The sequence below is a fragment of the Pomacea canaliculata genome, linkage group LG2 (genome assembly GCF_003073045.1).
Source record: "Pomacea canaliculata isolate SZHN2017 linkage group LG2, ASM307304v1, whole genome shotgun sequence".
In the NCBI taxonomy this organism is placed as follows: domain Eukaryota; kingdom Metazoa; phylum Mollusca; class Gastropoda; order Architaenioglossa; family Ampullariidae; genus Pomacea; species Pomacea canaliculata.
This window is the reverse complement of record NC_037591.1, coordinates 29,160,155-29,179,542: the sequence shown is the minus strand read 5'-3', so window position 1 is coordinate 29,179,542 and position 19,388 is coordinate 29,160,155. Positions and strand designations below refer to the sequence as shown.

The window sequence follows — 19,388 nt, the reverse complement described above, 5'->3', positions numbered from 1 at the left end:
AGTCTCACAGAAAAGCGAAGTGGCACAAAGAGCCCTTAAGAACACACGAGCACACGCGCGTGCACACACACACACACACACAATGGGTATGAGAGAACAGACAGAGGGATGAAAAATAGTTTGAAGAAAACCGCGAGGCTAAGAGAAAGTACATTACCCCCCCCCCCCCACCAACACACGCACACGCACACGCACACACCACACGCACACGTACATACACACATACGCACAAGCAAGCACAAACACACACACAAGACACGCACACAACCGCACAAGCAAGCACACAGTTCACACAGACTGCAAGAGAGAGCATCAGAGATGCGGATGCCACGTGCCCGGTCAGCATCCCCACTGACGGCGCCAACGGGCGGAGCGCACGTGCAACATCACTTCACGAGGCGTTGGAAGCGCACGCGCGCGACTATATAACGCGCTTTCGCCCTCCTCTGCGTTCTTCTCTCAGCCGCCTGCTGCCTTCCTTTCTTCCTTTGTTGGCGAGGACTGGGCCTCTTGTTTGTAGTGACATTCGCCGGACTCTCATCCGCTGCTAAAAGGTTCATGCTCAGATATACTATATTGCGGACTTATTGTGCGAGCGATACAATATTTTACTTGGTTGTAATTATTTCGTAGATAGCAAAATATTTTTATTTAGTTGTTCTTTATTTCCTTATTTTGTTATATTCCTTTCTTCGCTTTATGTTTTAATTAATGATAAATATAGAGGCTTTAAATTTTGTGTCGCTTTCTCTTCTGTCGCCCTTAATCTAAAATTTATTTTCTTTTTCATTGAATCCCATGTTTATGACAAAGTTGTTTAAAACACCGAGAGTAGTAATCATGTCTAACAAATAAATGTCTTTAGAGCAAAAAAATAAATAATTAATAATAATAAAGATAAATCTGAAACTTTGTTCTTATTTTTTCTGTAGGTGCTTCACCTGCCGTTGAGCCGAGAAGAAAACTGTTCTTCAGAACAAGGAGTTGGTTTCTAAAAGTTTTCAAACAAAGCATCACAAGAGCCCCGAGTTGTAGAGACAATGTGCCGCCAACCGTCCAAAGTCGTCAGCGCCGTGGTGTTGTTCGTGTTTGTGATGATGATGGTCGCGTGCTCTGCTGTGCCGCTCGAGGACCTCGATGACACCGACGACGAAATCAAGGTAAGTGAGCGAAAGTAAAGACAGTTTGTTCGAACACTTTCCGCCGCCATTGCACGTTGGTCTACGTCAGAGACGTTGTCTGCCAGCCACGTAATTACGTCTCCCTCACGTTGCTTTGCTCGTATTCGTCTGACACTAAATTTGAGCGAACATACGATTTATATTGCTCTTTATATCTCTTCACACCATCCAACGATAGACAAGAGAAGATTTTGGAGGCGTGAAGAGAAAGAAAGAGATCCCCAGGCAATACGAAGAACATAAAAAAAAAATATGTATATAAAATTGACTTCGTGTTCATCTTTATCGTCTGCTCTTTAAAAAAGATCGGAATACTTTTAGGTCCTTATGGTTCCATTACATCTTTCAAAAGAAAAAAACAAAAATCCACGAAAGTCTGTCAAAACACAAATAGAGGACACTAGAGGTACAGACGCCAGGAATTCAATGCAGGATCAAGCGGCAGCCATATATTCACACTGAATAGGAACAGAAAAGACATTGACAGTTTAAAGACTATTGCCTTTAGAAGTCCATTCGATCGCAATGACATTTACTGTTGGTATTCAGATCGACTTGGTTCCCTCGTAAAGGTTAGCGAGTTCTACACTGGTGAGAGGAACTGTGAACAGTTCAAGTTAGAAATTTGCTTTAGCGAGTTTGGAACAAGTATGGAACAGGTTTGGTAAAACAAATTTAGGTTAGACTATTCTTTTAATGACTCTACAGTTAGGCAGGCAGACATAAAAGCGGAAAGCCTCCGATATAGTGCCAAGTTCTTAAACATTTATTCCTCCAATATTTAAATGTGGGATGCGGCCAACAGGAAACCTGTGCTCACCCAGGCGTTGAGAAGTCGGACTCCTTCATGCAACCTCGCGAACATCGGCTTAGAGTTGGGGAGAGAAATACTTTGCAAGCTCATGAGCAGGTACCAAACGAACCTTGCTAGCTCCGATCAGCCCACGTGACCAAGCGATACTATCGGATGTAAAGTTCATTTAGGATGGGGGCTGTTTTGAGTCTGTTTGACCAGATTTTGAGGTATGATTTGAATGAAGAAAAACTGTGCGTAGTGGTATTCACATCTTGAGGGATGATTTGAAAGGAAAAACAAAAAGGTGTGTAGTGGTATTTTTTCGCGGCTTCTGTTCTATTGCGGATTCGGGTTTCATGGCGTTTTGACAACCACATACGGGCAAGAAAATTGAGGGAATCCCCCACCGAGAGGAGGATAGCGTTAATTAGTCCCGTCCCATCCTTTGCTTCAGAAATGATGAAGTTAACGAAGATCAAACCAAGGCAGCTTCTTTCTTCGCGGAGATCGCTTGCACAAATAATACTTGCTTCTTCAGCAACCACCTTTCTCCCTCTTTTCTCTCGCTAAAAGCTGGTATTTAGTGATTTAATGAAATGTAAGAGATCGTATTCCGGCTAGCCTGGCTGCTCGTATTCTAGTATACAAATTCTGGATCAGAATACTGATGATGGTCCAGCCACAAAAGGTTTTTCGCGAGGTCTTCACCATGCTTCTTGAAGGATGAGAGATCCGGATATTGCTTTTTCTGATAGCCTCGCTGGAGAGGTTCTAAAGCCCATCATCTCTAGAAAAACATGCATCAGGCCACATTTACCGTCTGGAAACAGACCTCATGATGTTGATAACACTCGTGAAAGTTTCTACTTTCCACTAGAGAACATTATGTGATGACCAAACAGCATATAGCGCATAAAGGGCAGTCATTGTACATCATTACAACTTTACTGTTTCCATAAAGGTTCATATATTAATATAGTCACAGTCATTTATAATATTGATAGGGGCCCACCTACCGCAGGAAAATACTGCGATTCTTTAATGCTCACCAGTTCTCTGGCCATTTTAAATCCCAGTGCAAGCTCCAGGAGACTCATGCTGAGTTGTTTTCAACATCCTGCCAAACAACAAATACAAAATGAACTGACGAAATATTCGAGTTTACTACAAGAACGAGGCTTTCGCTTCCTGTTTGCTGTCAACAATACGAGAAAAAACAAATGTTGCAAACTCTTTTGTCAATTGGAGTTAAAGATCTTAAGCTTTATGGTCTGTTGAGTTTTTAGTGTGTTGATTTCGGGAAAGAAGGAGAAGGTAGAAGAAAAGTCGACGACTTTGCAACACCAATAAAAATAATAAAGCAACAAGAAGTTTGGGATGAGTTCCAAAGGTTGGCTTTCAGAGGAGATCTGCTCTCGTACCAACAAATATCGTAAATACAACGATGTCTCACAACAAGAATTTCTTAGGATTTATACGTAGAAGAGCGACACCCAGCGTCGTGTGCGTAGGTCTGTGCAAGGGAGACAACGAACAGACTACAAACAAGGTGTACTGCGAGAAACAGTTACCAGGTTTTTCCATTAATTTAAGAAAGCTATTGTTGTTTAATAATGGTGGATTTCGTAGTTATTAAAGCACGTACTAGTAAACTCAAGCAAGCACACACACGAAAACACAGAATAAAGAGCAAAGGTCTTTATCTTCTTGGATTTATCATCGCCCGCAGTTCTGACTATACTTCAAATATCTGTGTCAAGAAATATACTGCTAATATAGAATATATTCAAAATGTATACAATCATAAAAACAAGAGATTAACAACGATGTCACGCACCTGCAGAAGGTCAGAGATCAATCGCTTGCCAATTCCTACTTCACTCACTTAACTGCTGTCTGCAAGCTCCTGAATTTTTCTCCTCTTGGACAGTTTGCTGCTATTGGCAACATAAACTGCTGGCATCATTTTACCACTATTTTATCGCCTTTTATTGTGGGTTTTACTACTTGATTTGCCGAGTTTACTGTGTTGGAGTGTTAGAGATGTCGATTTAACGAAACTGGAATGACAGTGAGAAAAGGTCACACTGTCGTTAACTTAAATTTTACTTCATCTGCGTCAATATGTCTGCAATGAAATATGAGCTTATCTTTATCAGAGGTAGGGAAACCCAAACGAAAATTTGCTTTCCAGGACAAATGTATTTGAAATTCGTGTATCAAATTTCTCCGCAAAGCTCGCCTCTTTGTGGAAACTTCTTATTGAAGGTTGTATGTTGGCATCCGACAACACCATCTTCCCTTGGGGTTGCTGTTGTCGCAGAAGTGAGCGTCAAGATGTCTTAGTGTCGGTGGACTGTCTGTGGCACCATTTTGTACTTTGTGAGAGGCTAGGGGTTGATTTAGGCAGACTGTCAGCATTCCCTTCTATTTACTGTCTTTGCACCGATGCCGTCAAGAAGTTTCTTCCGCCACCTGCCGCAGGGGAAGACCACTGACCCTTTAATGCTCTCGGGTTCTTCGCAACTTCGATCGTTTTAAATCCCAGTAAAGCATCCAATACAGACATTCCATACAGAGAAAATGCAATCCATGTGCGTTTAGAAAGTTCAGACCTAGCCTTAGAAAGTTCAAACTTGGCTTCAGAGAGCTCAACCTTTTATCTTGCTACTCTCGTGGATGACGCAGCAGAAGGGACTGAACCTATCTGTTCCCTTGTCCCTCCCTCCTGGACCAGCCCTCCGTTAATTGCTCAATCCATTACAAAGAGGCGGACGACTAATTAAATCTCCCTTGTTGCTGCTTTGTCGGCGTTGTCTCCCTGACCTTTCCAGCTTTCTCTGGAACCATGACGGCTTAAATTTTCATCAGCAACACCCGTTCTTCCTTGCTTTGTAGAAACAGATGCAACCTTTGGGGGAACCTCTTCTGCGCAGACAGACAAATTTGGCGGATTTTATTTAAGAACACAGTTATCAGATTCATGGCGCATGGGTACTGAGAAGTTTGACATGCCAAATTCTTCGCAATCCTAAACTGAGAACAATTTTCAGCTGATAAATAAATGAATAAATAAATAAATATCAAACTGGAAAGAATCTAAACTGAAAAGCGTTACCCAACATGGATTGTTGAGATGGAATGATACTATAGCTGTTTGTGTGGCTCTGTGTCCTTGTTAAGTAATTACTAGTCGGGTGTGAAAGGGAGTGTTTTACAAGGCTAATATTTACAAGGCTTCTTCCTCTACCTTTTCTTATGAAAACAAAGAAGTATCGAACTCAGTTCACTTGAATCCAGAGGTTGACTTTCAATCCTGGTCTATGGCCAACTCGGTGGAGTCAAACCTGTCATTGCTGTTACTGCTACACAGCAACGGGAGGGGTAGGGAATACAACTCAAACAGGGCTTTAGCTAGGATGCCTGGAAGGAGAAAGGAAATAGATATTCACTAGAGGTACACCTAACCAGAAGCAATAATAAGCAATCCTCATCCTACAGTTCTTCGTCTTGTGTCCAGCTCGACGGAGTCGTCCATTGCCCGCTGTCTTCCGTTGTAGGCCCTCTTTGGATTTCAATGACACTCTCCTTCATTTAGCTACCTTGTTCTTTAAGTCAATAAATCTGTTATTATTTCTTGAAAACCTTACACATAGTTTAAGCTTAATTAATTTTATATAATTGAACATTCACAGTATTATAAACACTCCATTTTCACACACTCTGCGCTGACCAATAATAATAAAGACATCTTCATTCATCTACACCAGTACTGTTCTTTGTTTCCGTCTCATTTGAATCTTTTTCGAACATATAAACCTCATGTGCCTTTAGAGAAGTTTTAGTTTACCTATCACGTTTCTGGTCTTACTGCCAATGGATGCACTTGTCGGCTGTTTGATTCCATGCCTACGTGACATCTTAGTAGGAACTGTTAGTCTGCTTCACATTTAATATTGATTGTCAACTGTCCACAAACTGTGCTCTTAGCAAGTTTATTATTCTAACAGTGCATTTCTTTACCCACAACTCACTCTTTTTGCACAGATTCTGCTAATAACAGTAATTAACGAAATTGCCTTGATAATATTTTCTACAGATTATAGGTCCATGTTTTATGACCAGGCTCGAGTGATTAGGTTTTGATCTTCCAAAGTGAGTGTCTTTCCTACCCATGAAGATGGGATGCTTCACATTTTTGAGGCGGTCAGAAGGAATCGGGTTGAGGTGCCTTCACGATGCCTTAATTTTTCTCTTCTCCTAGACCTGTCCTCTATTGTGTTTGAAATACCTCAGGAGCTAAAATGGTTGCAACCTCGAGATACAAAACAAAATCAACGAAATCAGCTAACAATATATTTTTTCCTTGAAAAATCTTCTGTGGCAGATCTCTAATCCTGAATCTTATTTCGAAGCTGATTCTTAAGATAAACATTGCTAAACCGCAAACAGGAGTGGCAACAAAATAGACAACAACAGCTTCGCCAGCAGAAGCAACAACAACAGCAGTAGGGCAAACTCAGCTCACGGGTCCTTGGATCGAAATGAAAATTCATCCTTCATTCGAAAAAAGGAGAATATTGTGAAATAATCCATCTAACACGAGCCTTCTACGACACAGAAATACCGCCCACATGTATCAAGCTTTGGATGCAGTGGACAAGTCATAGAAATAGGATTTGATCTTCTGCCAGTCACTGACCTTCTTAGGAGAAACAGGAGGACATGAAGATCAAGTGTTTAAACATGTTAGTTTGAAAATGTCGAGGATAGCTGCACTAACACTCTTCACAATTCTGGCCTGAGTGAGAATGGAACTCAAGAGACTTCAAGACATTGCTTATACTCTGAGAAGACCAACTTCAAGTCAAGTGCTGGCAGTAATGGAGTGAGCAGAAATAATGATACGAACACTGAAACAGGCATCCATTATTGTTACTAATATTTTACTATTGTTTTTCTTTTTTTAGTACAGCACTTTGAGCTCGCCTTTAATGGTGGAGAAAAGTGTTATATAAATCAACTTTATTATTATTATTATTATTATTATTATTATTATTATTATTATTATTATTATTATTATTATTATTATTATTATTATTATTATTATTATTATTATTATTAAACCGTCCTTATCCCCTTTCCATACTTGCTGGAGCCCCTCGAGTTACAGATTAAAGAAGGGATGATAAGCACAGGGTTACACACGTTTGCAAGTTTTGAACTTTGCACTTATTGTACTGTTGCACAATAATCTCAGACACCGAGAGCTGACAGACATCACCGAGCAGCTCCGTTCTCTTGACTACAAACGACAGTCTCTATGTGACGTCAGAACACGTGACCACACCTGTTTTCTTGATTAACTTCATTTGGTAGGTTTTTAAGCGAGTAACACAGGTAGTCCAGGGTGAGACGTATTCAATGCAACTGGTGTAGAAAAAAAAAAAGAAATACAGACCTGATTGGCCCACAAAAAAACCCAAACGGATGCAGCCATTCTTCAAAGAGATTAATTAACTTTTCATTATCTGCGTGGAGTCAACGTCTGCTGGCCCTGCCACTGGCTGACATGATTTAGACGATGGAGGTGATGCCACAGAATTCAACTGTGGTGTGCTTCAATCTCTTTGGCTGCAACCTTGAGAAACATGTATAAACTGAAGAGACAATCACATTTTTTGCTGTTTAATATGCTAAATTTCTTAATATTGTAAAGCAAATTCAACAAGCCTCGAGACAAATCATTGTTCTCTATTTCTGAGAAGTATGAAAACTGAAATATGCGAAGCTGGAAGAACGTTCATCCTTGAGAAAGTAGTTTTAATTCTTCTTTAATTTAAACATATTGAATCAGGATTAACCGACGTCCTTTGTATGTACTTGTAGAGTTTATGACTAACTAGAAAGGTTATCGCTGATGGACAATGAGAACTGTCATTGTCATGTTGATAAAAATTGAGTCCTTGTGCCTTTCGTGCTAGTCTAGCTCTCTATTTTCAATCTCTTTTTGTTTATGAATAAAAATAAAAATAAATAACAATCACAAATCACCCGAAAAAGTAGCTACCCGAAGCATCTTCGTTAGCTCTATGATGTACATTTTTATCTTACATAATACGAGTTTAGCATCAGTTCAAACTACACTGTTGAACTCACTTTACTGTCAAAAACTTTCTTCATTGTGTGAGAGATAAAAACATTCACATTTCAAGGAACGTCTGCTGTAGGCCTGTCGTTTTCTTCACAAATCACCTGCAAAAGAACACAAACCTTGTAGCAGATGAACTCAATCCAAACCCAGCTCGACTTCCATAATAAACTGTGGCGCATTTTTACAGTTGTCCGCACGAGACACATTTTTGTGGTCGTGACATTAGATAAATAAATGTTCAAAGCAGAAACACAAAACAAAATAGCGAAATCACCCCCCAAGGCAAACAGGTTGCGAAGGATTTGCCGGTCTCGGGTTCAAATCCATTAGCAGAATAATGTCACAAGTTGTGAGAGCATTGAACTGATGGTCTTTTTCTTCCTGAAAAAAAAAAGGAAAATAATTTCCTGGGTAAGACAATAAAACGACTGTCGCATCTACTTGTCTTTTTCCGGACTAATTAACAGCCAAGAATAAGCAAGATTAGAAAAATAATAGTCTTTATTTTTTTTCCTATTACCTCTCTTATCATGTTTGTTGGTTAGCGTGTTTGTGTGTGTGCATGAGAGTCCGTCTCACAGATTCAATGTATGTCAGTATGTTCCCCTTATGTATCAGTCTATTACGGGTTATTTCTCTCTCTTTCTATCTCTCTCACACACAAGCGCGCAGAGCGATAGAGAGACTGACAAAGAAAGGGATTGAGATAGAATAAAAAAGAAGTTAACGGATATGAACGGTCTGTCAGCGCGTGCAGGTCAGCGAGCGAGAAGAAAACATGCGATAAGCTGAAGGAACAACAATGAAGTATCCCTTGCTGCTTGTTTATTTGATTCTACGTTTATCTGTTTCATTAACCAGGCCCACAGCTCACCGTTGTTATTTCTCTCCTTATCTGCACTGCCTCAAAGTTTACTCCACGTCATTTCCGTCAATGTGCGCAGACGACACTCGCCATTTGGAAGGCGGCAGTGGCTTGCTGTTTATTTGATTAAAACTTCGGGATTGAACACATCTCTGAAACCACCTTTGTTTTTGTTTTGGAAAAGTACCTTGTTCTTTTTTGTTCGTATCTTTGTAATCTCTCCAACAAACGTGTACATCCACACAAAACACAGAGAGAGAGAAAAAAGTGCTCTGTTTATCTATTATCTCTGTTATTTTTGTCTTTATTTCTCTCTGTGTTGATGTCCAGCGTTTCCTACTCACCCTTCAGGCATCCATCCAAATAGTCTGTCTAGCACCTGTGTAGACACTGTACTAGACTGGAAGACATGTGTGGCTCTTCAAAGCTGAGCCGGAGGTCGGAAATTAATTAGGAGCCTGGCAGGAGCGACTTCACCACTTGAACACGCAGGACGAGATTTGGCGATGTGTTCTTTGTAGCCTGTTACAACATGAAGGTTGTCATAGTTCTGCATTAATCTCACCCCTTCCCCAGCTATGATGTATTTCAATCTTTAAAAATAAACACTCTGACATCGAACATAGGAAACTCTTTGCGTTCCCTCCTCTTCCATCCCCACTGCACCCATAAATAAACAAATAAACAGCTATATGACAAGCTAATGACACCCAGTGTTTTATTGATATATGACTGTCTTCATTGACTCTAGTAAGCCTTTAATTATGTGTAAATATTCTCTTGTTTGAGATAGCAGTGCTTAATGCCCGGTAATGTACCACAACTTCGTTGGTTGCCATGGCAACAGAGTTCACTTTTAATGTACATCAATCCTGAAAACATTATATTTTCTAGTCAGAAATAAAGGAAACAATGTATTGTGTACTGTTTGTATAAATTATTCCCCTTTCGTAATTTCGTTGGTTGACCGTTAATGTTTTTTGAGATCACAAATCGACTTGCCCAGTGTAGACGAACATGGATTTTAGCTGTTGGCCCAATATTTCCATGCGGTGTTCATTTCGAATAATATCTGCCGGAAACCTAACAATAATATAAATTCTATGTGGTGTTGCACTCGTTGAACGCCTCCGTTGTTTGTGGCCAACGTTCGCATGTCGGGTCCTTCGTGCCGCCAACGTTTATACTTTCTCTCGGCAAACTCGGCAAACCGAGGACGAGCATTCAGTGAAACGCCTCCTCATCGCCCCACTGCTCTTTGCTGTTATCGTGACCCTAACCTCTCTCACTCCCTCTCTCCTTCCTTCTCTCCTCCCTCTCTCCTCCCTCTCTCCCTCCCTCCCCCCTCCGTTCGCATCCCTCGCTCCTAGAGCTGATGTCACGTGGGCAGGAATCACCAAATCCCATTAGGAGCAGCAAAGCAACGACATCAAACACAAACGGCGTTAAACGGGAGCTCAGTAACTATCATCACTTTGAAGTCTACAAGTAAGTATGTAGCGTGTGATTGGGTTCTAGAGTTTTATTGGTGGAATGTCATGGAAGTCGGGTATTTCTACAGTTGTAAGCAGCAGAAAACGTGTAACTATATGCTCGTGTGAGGTCTTGGCGTAGCCGACTGAAGACTGAACTGAATCAACAACAAAAAAATGTTGTGATGCGAGGAACGGTAAAGGAGATCCTGTATTTTTGTTCTTTTTTTTTTTCGTGTCTTTATTTAGCTTATTCCTTGTTGCTCCTGTGAGGAGCATAGGGCCGCAAATTTCATGTCTTTATTTTATGTAAATTACCTTCACAGTTGAAGTTTTTGTCGTAAAATGGAGAAAGAATTAAATTTCTTGATTTGCCCTAAGGGGAGGGCGATGAAAAGGAACGGACACGGGAGAGAAAAGAGAAAATGGGAGGTATCGAAAAGAATGATGGAGTCTGACAGGAAAAAGAATCAAGTCAACGAAATATAGAATTCTCAGTTTCCGATAAACACTTGCATCTTTAAAATTCCTTTAAAAATTGAATTCACCGAGAATAAAAATCACGCATTTTGTTAAATATACAGTCACGTATTCACGAGAGTTCGAAAGTCAAGCTATCTACTTCTTGGTTAAATTTTTATAAGGCTTTCATCAAACAAGTTTGCATACGCTAAAAAATGGATTTCTCCTGAAAGTTGATCCTCCAAGAACACAATATTAGTTTGCTTATCTGTCTCCAACATTTTTATTTGATTTAATAAACGTTTTTTGCAAGGGAAAAAAAACTTCCTGTTTAAAATACTGGTCAGATTTATTCTTCACGATCTTTAAATGGCTTTGAGTCGGCAAGAGAGGAGAAGATAGAGAAGGAGAGGAAGAAACAGATGAGGAAGTATCGAGGCAGACGATGAAGTAGAGGAGGAAGCATCAGGAACAGACGAAAAAAGGACTTTATATAGAAGGTCAATAAAATGAAGAGAGTGGGTCAGAAGGAGAAAAAGGGAATGTCTTTGTCAAAAACACACAGACTGGTTTGTCCGGTACAAAGGTTAATGTTTCACCCCAAGGACCGGCCGTTGCAAGCCTTCCACCATTTTCCTCCCAGTCTTGTATCACGATGTTGTCGTCTACGGCACGGTCATGAGGACAACAAACAAAATTCTTCATTTTCACAAACACTACCCCTGTCGTGCCACAAACAAAGGGATTGCGTGTTGCTGGTCCTCAAAGATAGGTCCTGATGTCGTGTAATGCATTTAATGCCAGTTCCTTGATAATGAGAATTATTATGTTTTTCCTTTGTTTGCTTTCCCAATCTTTCTGAGGGGAGGTTCTTGCTTTCTGTGTGTTCTTTTTCAAACGTGGAGCAGGCACGGATAAATACAATCTTATTTGGTAAATAAGAAATTGCGTAGTTTTCGTCTTTAATTCCGAGAGTAGTATCTTTCGAGGTACTGAAAGGTTCTCTTTTAAAGAAAAATCGTTGCAGCTGAGCTGGAATAAACTGAAGGCAGTGAGGCAGAACATGAGAAAAAAGGAGGAAGTAGGTAAGGTGAGTACACAAAGTGTCAACTTATTTTGGTTACGGGTTACCGTTACATGTCGGAAGTGTTACCACTACATTCTTTTGTAGTATGATAATCGTACTAAAACTTTGGACAGGAAATGCAGTGAAATGACAGAATATGAATATGAGAAATCGTTTGTCCTTTCTTTGTCTGGCGAGAGTGGACGCTTGGGTGAGCAGACTCGTGTCGACCGCCAACAACTTACCGCGGGACAGAAAAATAACGAGATTTCACGCAATCATCTGAGGTGAAATAATCTAGTATGAAGTGGCAGAGAGAATATTTGACATCTATCCAATTTATTATTTTGGAAACAGATTGAGAGGAAATAGGGGGAGGGCGCAAAGACCTGAGTAGTGCGCAAGCGTGCGATTCAGCCGGAAGTCCGGTCACCAACATGGCTTCCCGGCTTACGTAAGTCTTAAAGAAGGTGACTAATATATCAAACAAATCATCAACAAGGTGGGGAGGTTGGAGGATGGAGGACTGCAGCTGTAGCGGAAATCAAACTATTGTTGGGTTGATCCTAGATGGACACCGTCCGTTTCTCTTGCATAATGGACAATGAATGACACACAAAATGAAAAATAAATACTAAACATATATGCGCGCTGGAAATGGGCTGGAAATGTTTTATGAAAAGCAAACACACGTGGAGCTGCGCGCGACGATTGAAAGAGAGAAAGAGTAGAAATTTCTGTTTGCCGAAGAGTCCGCCCAGAATTAGTCGATGTCCCATAGTCAGGTTTATAAGGCCGAGAAATTATTCATGAACAGCCGTTTAGTAAAGCCTAGGGCAACGTGTTCCATCCTCAGCAATCGATTTGGATGCGATTTAGGGGGACTAACTTTGTTTGCGAGTTATCGCCTGCGCCTTGTCATCAGAATTAAGTACTCGAGGTACTGTATGTCTTTGTGTCCAAGTCCTGCCTCCACATCCTACAGCTCTGCTCTGGGGACTCTTCTCCGTCTTTTATTTTCTAATCCTTTTCTATTCTTTCTTTCTCATTTCTGTAGATTGTATCATCTTTCTTTCTGATTCTATTGATGATTGTGTCTTTTTTTATTTCCATTTGGTCATCAAGACAGATCGCTTTCCTTACTCCACGTTATCTACTTGTAAACGATATTCGGGATTGACACTCCGGTTGAAATGTCCTTTCTGTGTGGAAATTAGCACCTGGTGTTTGCCTCCTACTAAAAGGTAAAGAATTTACTTGACAATTTTGATATTTTCAACAATCCTGTCAAATTCGGTAAGGTTCGGCGATGTAAAAAGTATTGAAACCCCAGACAAATCAAAATCAATCTTTGCTTTCTTTTTTTTTTCACACGAGATTTTGATTAACTGAAAGGATATTTTTACTGCAAATCTCTTTTCATATTTAGTTCTTGTTAAGTTTTTTTATGATTTCTGGTCAATGTGAGCGATAGCTAAAGATTTCTCCAATTTCATTAATGCTGTGTGGATGTCGAGTAGATGAGGCTGTCTTCACACAGTCTGACTAAAGCCGACCTCACAATTCGGACGATGCCCGAGGAGTAAACTTATAGTCTGAAACAGGAAGTTGATTAAATTATCACAAAAATATATTGAATTATTGAAACATTACCACTGCTTATGAAGATTTTGTTTTGTCGCAATCATCACTCATTAACGCCTTCATTTCACTTACAAAAAAGAAAAGAGAAACAGACAAATAAAAATTAAAAGTGTAACAGCCTTTTGACTGTTACTTGAAGGAATGCGACTTCGCTCTTTGGCCCCAATGAAACCTAAGTTTGTGTAATGTATTGCATTTGTTTTCTATCATTGTTTGCAGCAAATAAAAGAATAGGCCTTGATCCTGTTTACTCATAAATCTTCTCAGCACTCTTAGCTTTTTCTCTCTTGCCTGTGCACTTACGGTCAAATTCTCTTTTTCATATTTCCATAAATTCCTTTTGGCTTGCAACATTTCTTCTGTGTTTCGATTAATTTATCGCAATGCTTTCTTCCTTCTCACCATTTATCTCTCTTTCTCTTTCCTTCTAGCTGTTTATCTATTCAATATTTTATCCTTTTTTCTTCTTTTCCTTTTTCTTTCAAACCATCAGTAAGAATCTGTCATCCTGTGTTCAGATCTCATCCTGGAAACGCATTTTTTTCTCTTCTGGTGGCTGTTGTTTTTTCTGACTGGCTTCCCGTCCCACCTCTTTAACGTCCTGTTTAAAGTCATTAAAATCAAATTATAATTACTTGTGTTGTCTTGCAAGGTTTATGCATTCATAAACTTGACACATATGACAAAGTCCAGAGTTTGAGCGCGGTCGTGTCCGTTTGAGACCAGCTGCTTGTATGGAACTTAACCGGATCCTTAACAAAATTAACAAAAACATGAACAGCTCTTTGAGTTCAGTAAGAGATGCTGTGGTGATAAGCAGCAACACGTCTCGTAGAAACATTCTCTTTACTAGTCGCTTCCTCACATCCTCTCTCTCTCGCTAAAGAGTAAGCAGAGAAAGAGAGATGGAGTGTGGGCGACCGGAGGACGGAAGGTGGAAAAAAAAAAGTCGTAAAATGTTATCGCCTGCCAGTGCATCTCGTTTCCAGCCGGAATGACCGCTCAGGGAAAGATAACTGCACTTTATACCTCCCCAAGTTTCTAATTATTACAAAACTGTGGAGCAGCAGCCGAGCAGACGACATGGCAGTTTACTTCTAGATGGTCGATCTGTGAACAGCCAAGCGTTCTCACCAGTCACCTTCATGGCTTACGATCTTGATGTTCGTTCTCTGAACTGCTGCCTCGTCCATATCTTGTTTTCAATAAGACACAAGCATTTTTTCAACAAAATGAGGCCACAGCCTCGACCATTGGCTTTATTTCTTAGCAGGCGAGAAACCTCCGTGCACTATCAGAGAAGAGTGAAAAGAAAGAACCTTCCTGTCCCTAATTACCCAACACCTAATAATAAAAGAAAGAAAGGAGTGCGAACAAACAAAGAAAGACAATTAAATTTCGTAAAGGAGAAAATTATTTTGAGGTCGTCATGACGTGGGAGCGAGGGAAGAAAGTTATCCGATGTACGGATCAGATAAACAATGCATGTGAAAATAGGAGGCAGAGCCTTTGTTTCAAAGTAAAATCAAAAGAATTCCCAACGGGCAAGCTGGCGAAGGATGGCAGTAATGAAATCTCAAGATTCCTGTAAGACAGCTGCCCATGAATAACGAAAGCTTTCGGGAGCTTTCAAGGGTTTCTAATGTTATCATAAGTGTCACAGAGGATAGAGAACAGTTGCTACACCTTGTAGATAATTTAATCTGTTCAAGTATTGACACTTGCAGGGATTTCCCTAATGACTAACATCTCAGGATGTAAAAACTATTATTAAATATTATTTCATTAACATCTTATCGCCTTTATCAGCTCACAGACTGCTCATGAACTGACCGTGTCACATAAAACTGGACCTTGGTCGTCCACATGACATCCCAGTAAATATAAATTCAAAGTTTTGTAATATTTTTGTGTTGTTTATTTTGCAAACAGCAACGACTCTTGTACATTATCACGAAAGCCATTCCTTCTCCACATCTCTGATAAGGCTGCAAAAAAAAATCATCACCTTCAAAATAAAACTAAATAATAGAAACACCAAAACAACAACAACAATACTTTTGATGACTTTGCTTTCATGAGGACGAGCTGTCAGCCTCTCAATCTCTCTGTGGGAGACTGTCCACCTCTTGTCCCCCATTTGGCACCAAGTTATGTTGTTCCTGTGGATTAAGAAACCATTGTTTTCTTGCTGGCGCTTCCCTAAACGCTGCTCTGTCTCTCACGTCTTCAGACCGTGTTCAGCACGTAGTGTTCTGCTAGCGGCCTGCCATAGCCATGGGGCGATGTTCTCAGTTGTTGTTTGTCTGATGCCATTGCATGTAACCCCTTTGCCCTCTGTATGTCCTCATTGTACGTACTAATGACCATAACTAAAGAAAAACATATCGGCATTAAAGATAGAAAAGGAAGGGGATATTAATACGACCACGCGCAATATAGATACCTAATTAGATAAAAGTAAAACGTAGAACTCTAAGGTTGCTAAAGCAAAATGAGAAAACTATTGAAAATCAGACATAATTAAGTCTGGAATGCAAGCGAAAGCTTTTTCTTAGCTCGTACTCAGAAACAAATAACAGACAATCTCAGGTCTCCCAACTGACCAAGCCCTTGACAACGAATCTGTTCACAATCCTGTCGTCTAAACTGTTGGCGTTTTTATGTGCATGGGGATAGTTGGGGGCTTGTCTCTTGAGATATTGGGGAAATAGTATTTGCGCTGAGCCTCACCTAATGATTACAAAAAAGTCCTTCTCTCGAGTTCTTTGAGGATGACAGAAAGGAGACAAAAACTTCAGACAATCCTATAAGTCAATGATTATTTTTTGTAGGTTGTGTAGGCAATTCATCTGTCTCGCTGGATTCCATCTCATGTCTGTAAATCTCTCGTGAACACTGACCAGCAGCGTACATTAAAAAAAAAACAAATAAGACTGTGATTCTGCCTTTGCATGTGAAGTATTGTGCACGCAGTCTTGATCTTGTTTTCTGTCGACAGGTCCCGTGGGTTCGGGTGAGCGCTCGTATGCCAACAAACATCCCACACTGTCAAACTCTCTCATATTTCTGTCATCATCACTGTAATAGTCTAAAAAAAGGTGCAAGAGCTTGAGGGGTAGAAACATCCGAGCCCTGACCCGACTGATTAGTAGAAATATCAAGTGCTCCCTGTGGGAACAAAGCCGAGAGACGGAGAGCCCCAAAAATGGTGACAGTTCGCAGGATACTCAAAAACTGGATTTCTTATTTCTTTTTTTTTCTTTTTTTCTTTTTTTTTTTTTTGAATAGGATGTATAAACTTTTTCTCAGAATACTTAACTTAAATACAACATCTTGGGAAATATAGGGAACCTATAGGTTATATAGACTGAATCTGTTGTTTCTTTCTTTTTCTTTTAATTCTTCCTCGATAGCTCTGTGTGTCAAATAATCGTTGGTTCTCTTCGTTTATCTATTATGTTGTCATTAACTCCTCTTTGGTTTTTTTTTCCGCTTTTCTTTTCTTTTTCCCTTCTTTTCGTCCTTTCTCCATCATTTCTTTCTTTCATTCCTGTGTCATTCGTTGCAATTTAACTTGCGCCTCTTAAGCAATCGCAAAATAAGGTTAGAGCGAATAACATTGGAAAAACGAGAACCAGAAACCCCGTTTGTCATTGCCTTCACCTACAGTTGCCCCTTTGGGCTGTCACCAGGCCTTTTCTCCGCTAGAAGATAGTGTAATTTGCAATCCGCCAAAACACTGTGTTCCTAATAATGTTTTTCTTTTCTGATGGCATGGACTCGGTTAATTCTCTCCCCCTTCGCCACAGCCTTCTCACCAGCTTCCGCTTGCACCGTGATAGTTGTTTCCCTTTCCTGTCACCACCAAGGAAACGACCGCTTAGCACCCAAGTGAGCGGCGGCTTGTGTGAAGGTGTCGATGTCTTGAGTTCACGAGGACGATGTCAACTCCAAAGCTTCTGCCTAAAAAAGTTTATAGGAGAAGTTTGAAGCCGCTGGTTAAAATCTTTCTGCAGAAAAGTATCCTGATAATTGTTAGTATCGGAATATTATTAATTGCTTGCAGTTTAAAAAAAGCCGTGAAGTGATGGACCGATTGCATCTGCGCCACACAGGGGAGGTAATGGTAGGGGGCATAATTCGAGTATTACGAGAATTATGATTCTTGTAAGGGGGAGGAGAGAGGAGCTGCGAACTGAAACAGATCTCTCTGCACATGCGCCGCAACGTTTTATCGCCGATTAGTTTAAGTGCCAGACAATTTCATACACTGCCAGAGGTAAGCTGCATACCATTGTCATCGACAGTAATGTGTACAGGAGTCCGCATGACTGTTACTAAATACAGAAACACAGTTAGGGATTCACAAAGTTTCTTGGATACTGGCCAGCCTGGACAACCATAGTTTTCAGATATCAGATGGTTATCGGCCGAAAAAAATGTCATCATGGCCGAAAACTTTAGATTGTGACGAATACTCTGTCCGTCCGTTCGTCGGTCTGTCTGTCTAGACTCTGATTCTGTGGGTGAAAGATCTTTGTAAGCTCGCTTAAAGAGCTCAACGGGTGTCACCCGATCTTCACGCCATTGTCGGAGCAAGCAGCAACCTTTCGTGTTTGTGTATCGCTGTAGCACAAAAGAACGCATCTGCGTTCATAAGGCTATAATTCTGTCTTCTCGATGTTTCTTTCAGATTGCTGTTGAGAATACCTTTTTAATGCAAGGATTTATTGTCGCCATCCCCTCAGCTTTGTTTCGCTTTTAAGTGCAAGAGACACTAAACACCCGTCCCTCTACCCACCCTTCCTTTCAAAATGTTTTTGAAGCGAAGAAGTTTTCATAAATCGTAGCACTTGGGGACACGGAATATTTATGGCATAACAAGAAAACATTTTACAAGACAGTTGGGAAAATGGACTCTTGCTTTCTTTTGAGCTGGGTCTCTGTTTGTGTTAACTGTGAGAACACACCAACATGTGGTTCGACTCCAATCATGGGATCATAAAAAAAAAACAAAAACAGAGAGAGAGAAACAGGAACAGAAAGAAACACAGACAGAGAGCGGCTGCTTCTCACAACTTGACCGCCATTATCGCCTTCTGTCAACCATTAAAGAAGACATTCGTGACAAAAGAGGAGATAATGATGGCAAGGTAATGGAAGCCTCGTGGTGTGGACAGGGAAGTAAGTGAAGACTACGCTGGACCAGTGCTGCACAGTCAGGGTCAGGGTGGGCGCGGCGTCAAAGACAATTTATCAACGGGTGGAGGTCGGAAGCAGGTGTCGGGAAGTGAGGAATATAAAGAAGCTAAAAGGCCAGACTGAGTCCCAGGCTATGTAAATTCGGGAAGTGTAAGACATCATAAGGGCAGCTGGGAGCTGAGATGCCAGACACCACAGACTGAACAATTGCAGAAGGTGAGGGCCGAGCACAGAAGTGCCAGACCAAGCGAAAAATGACAGAACATTGCCCAAATACAAAACATGAGGCTAGTGAAGGATATTGTACAAGTGTAACAGTAAGTGCACAAGTTAAAGACGGGTTGAACATTACTGTCTATATCCAGCAAGAATATAAAAAAGTACAGAAATAATATTGCTTGTCTAAATGAGTTCCATTCGATAGTCTCTGAGGATGTCATTACTTTGCTATAAGCTCTTGAAAGATATATTTTAGCACGATGATTCATTTGTAAAAGAACGATGTAGATGACTACTATGTCCAGGAAGCTGTTTTTGGTGCTA

The 19,388-nt window shown here is 40.5% G+C and overlaps 1 protein-coding gene across 2 annotated transcripts in view; it reads left to right on the top strand.

Moving 5' to 3' along the window:
• Window positions 1–395: 395 nt before the first annotated feature.
• Window positions 396–19,388, top strand: part of LOC112557414 — a 30,897-nt gene continuing 11,904 nt past the window's right edge. The window contains exons 1-2 of one of the 2 annotated variants that reach the window (XM_025227240.1): window positions 396–554; window positions 933–1,160. In XM_025227240.1, coding sequence (XP_025083025.1) covers window positions 1,041–1,160 — 120 coding nt within the window. In that variant the 5' untranslated portion in view covers window positions 396–554; window positions 933–1,040. The remainder of the gene's footprint in view (window positions 555–932; window positions 1,161–19,388) is intronic. The other variant, XM_025227239.1, reaches the window with a different exon arrangement.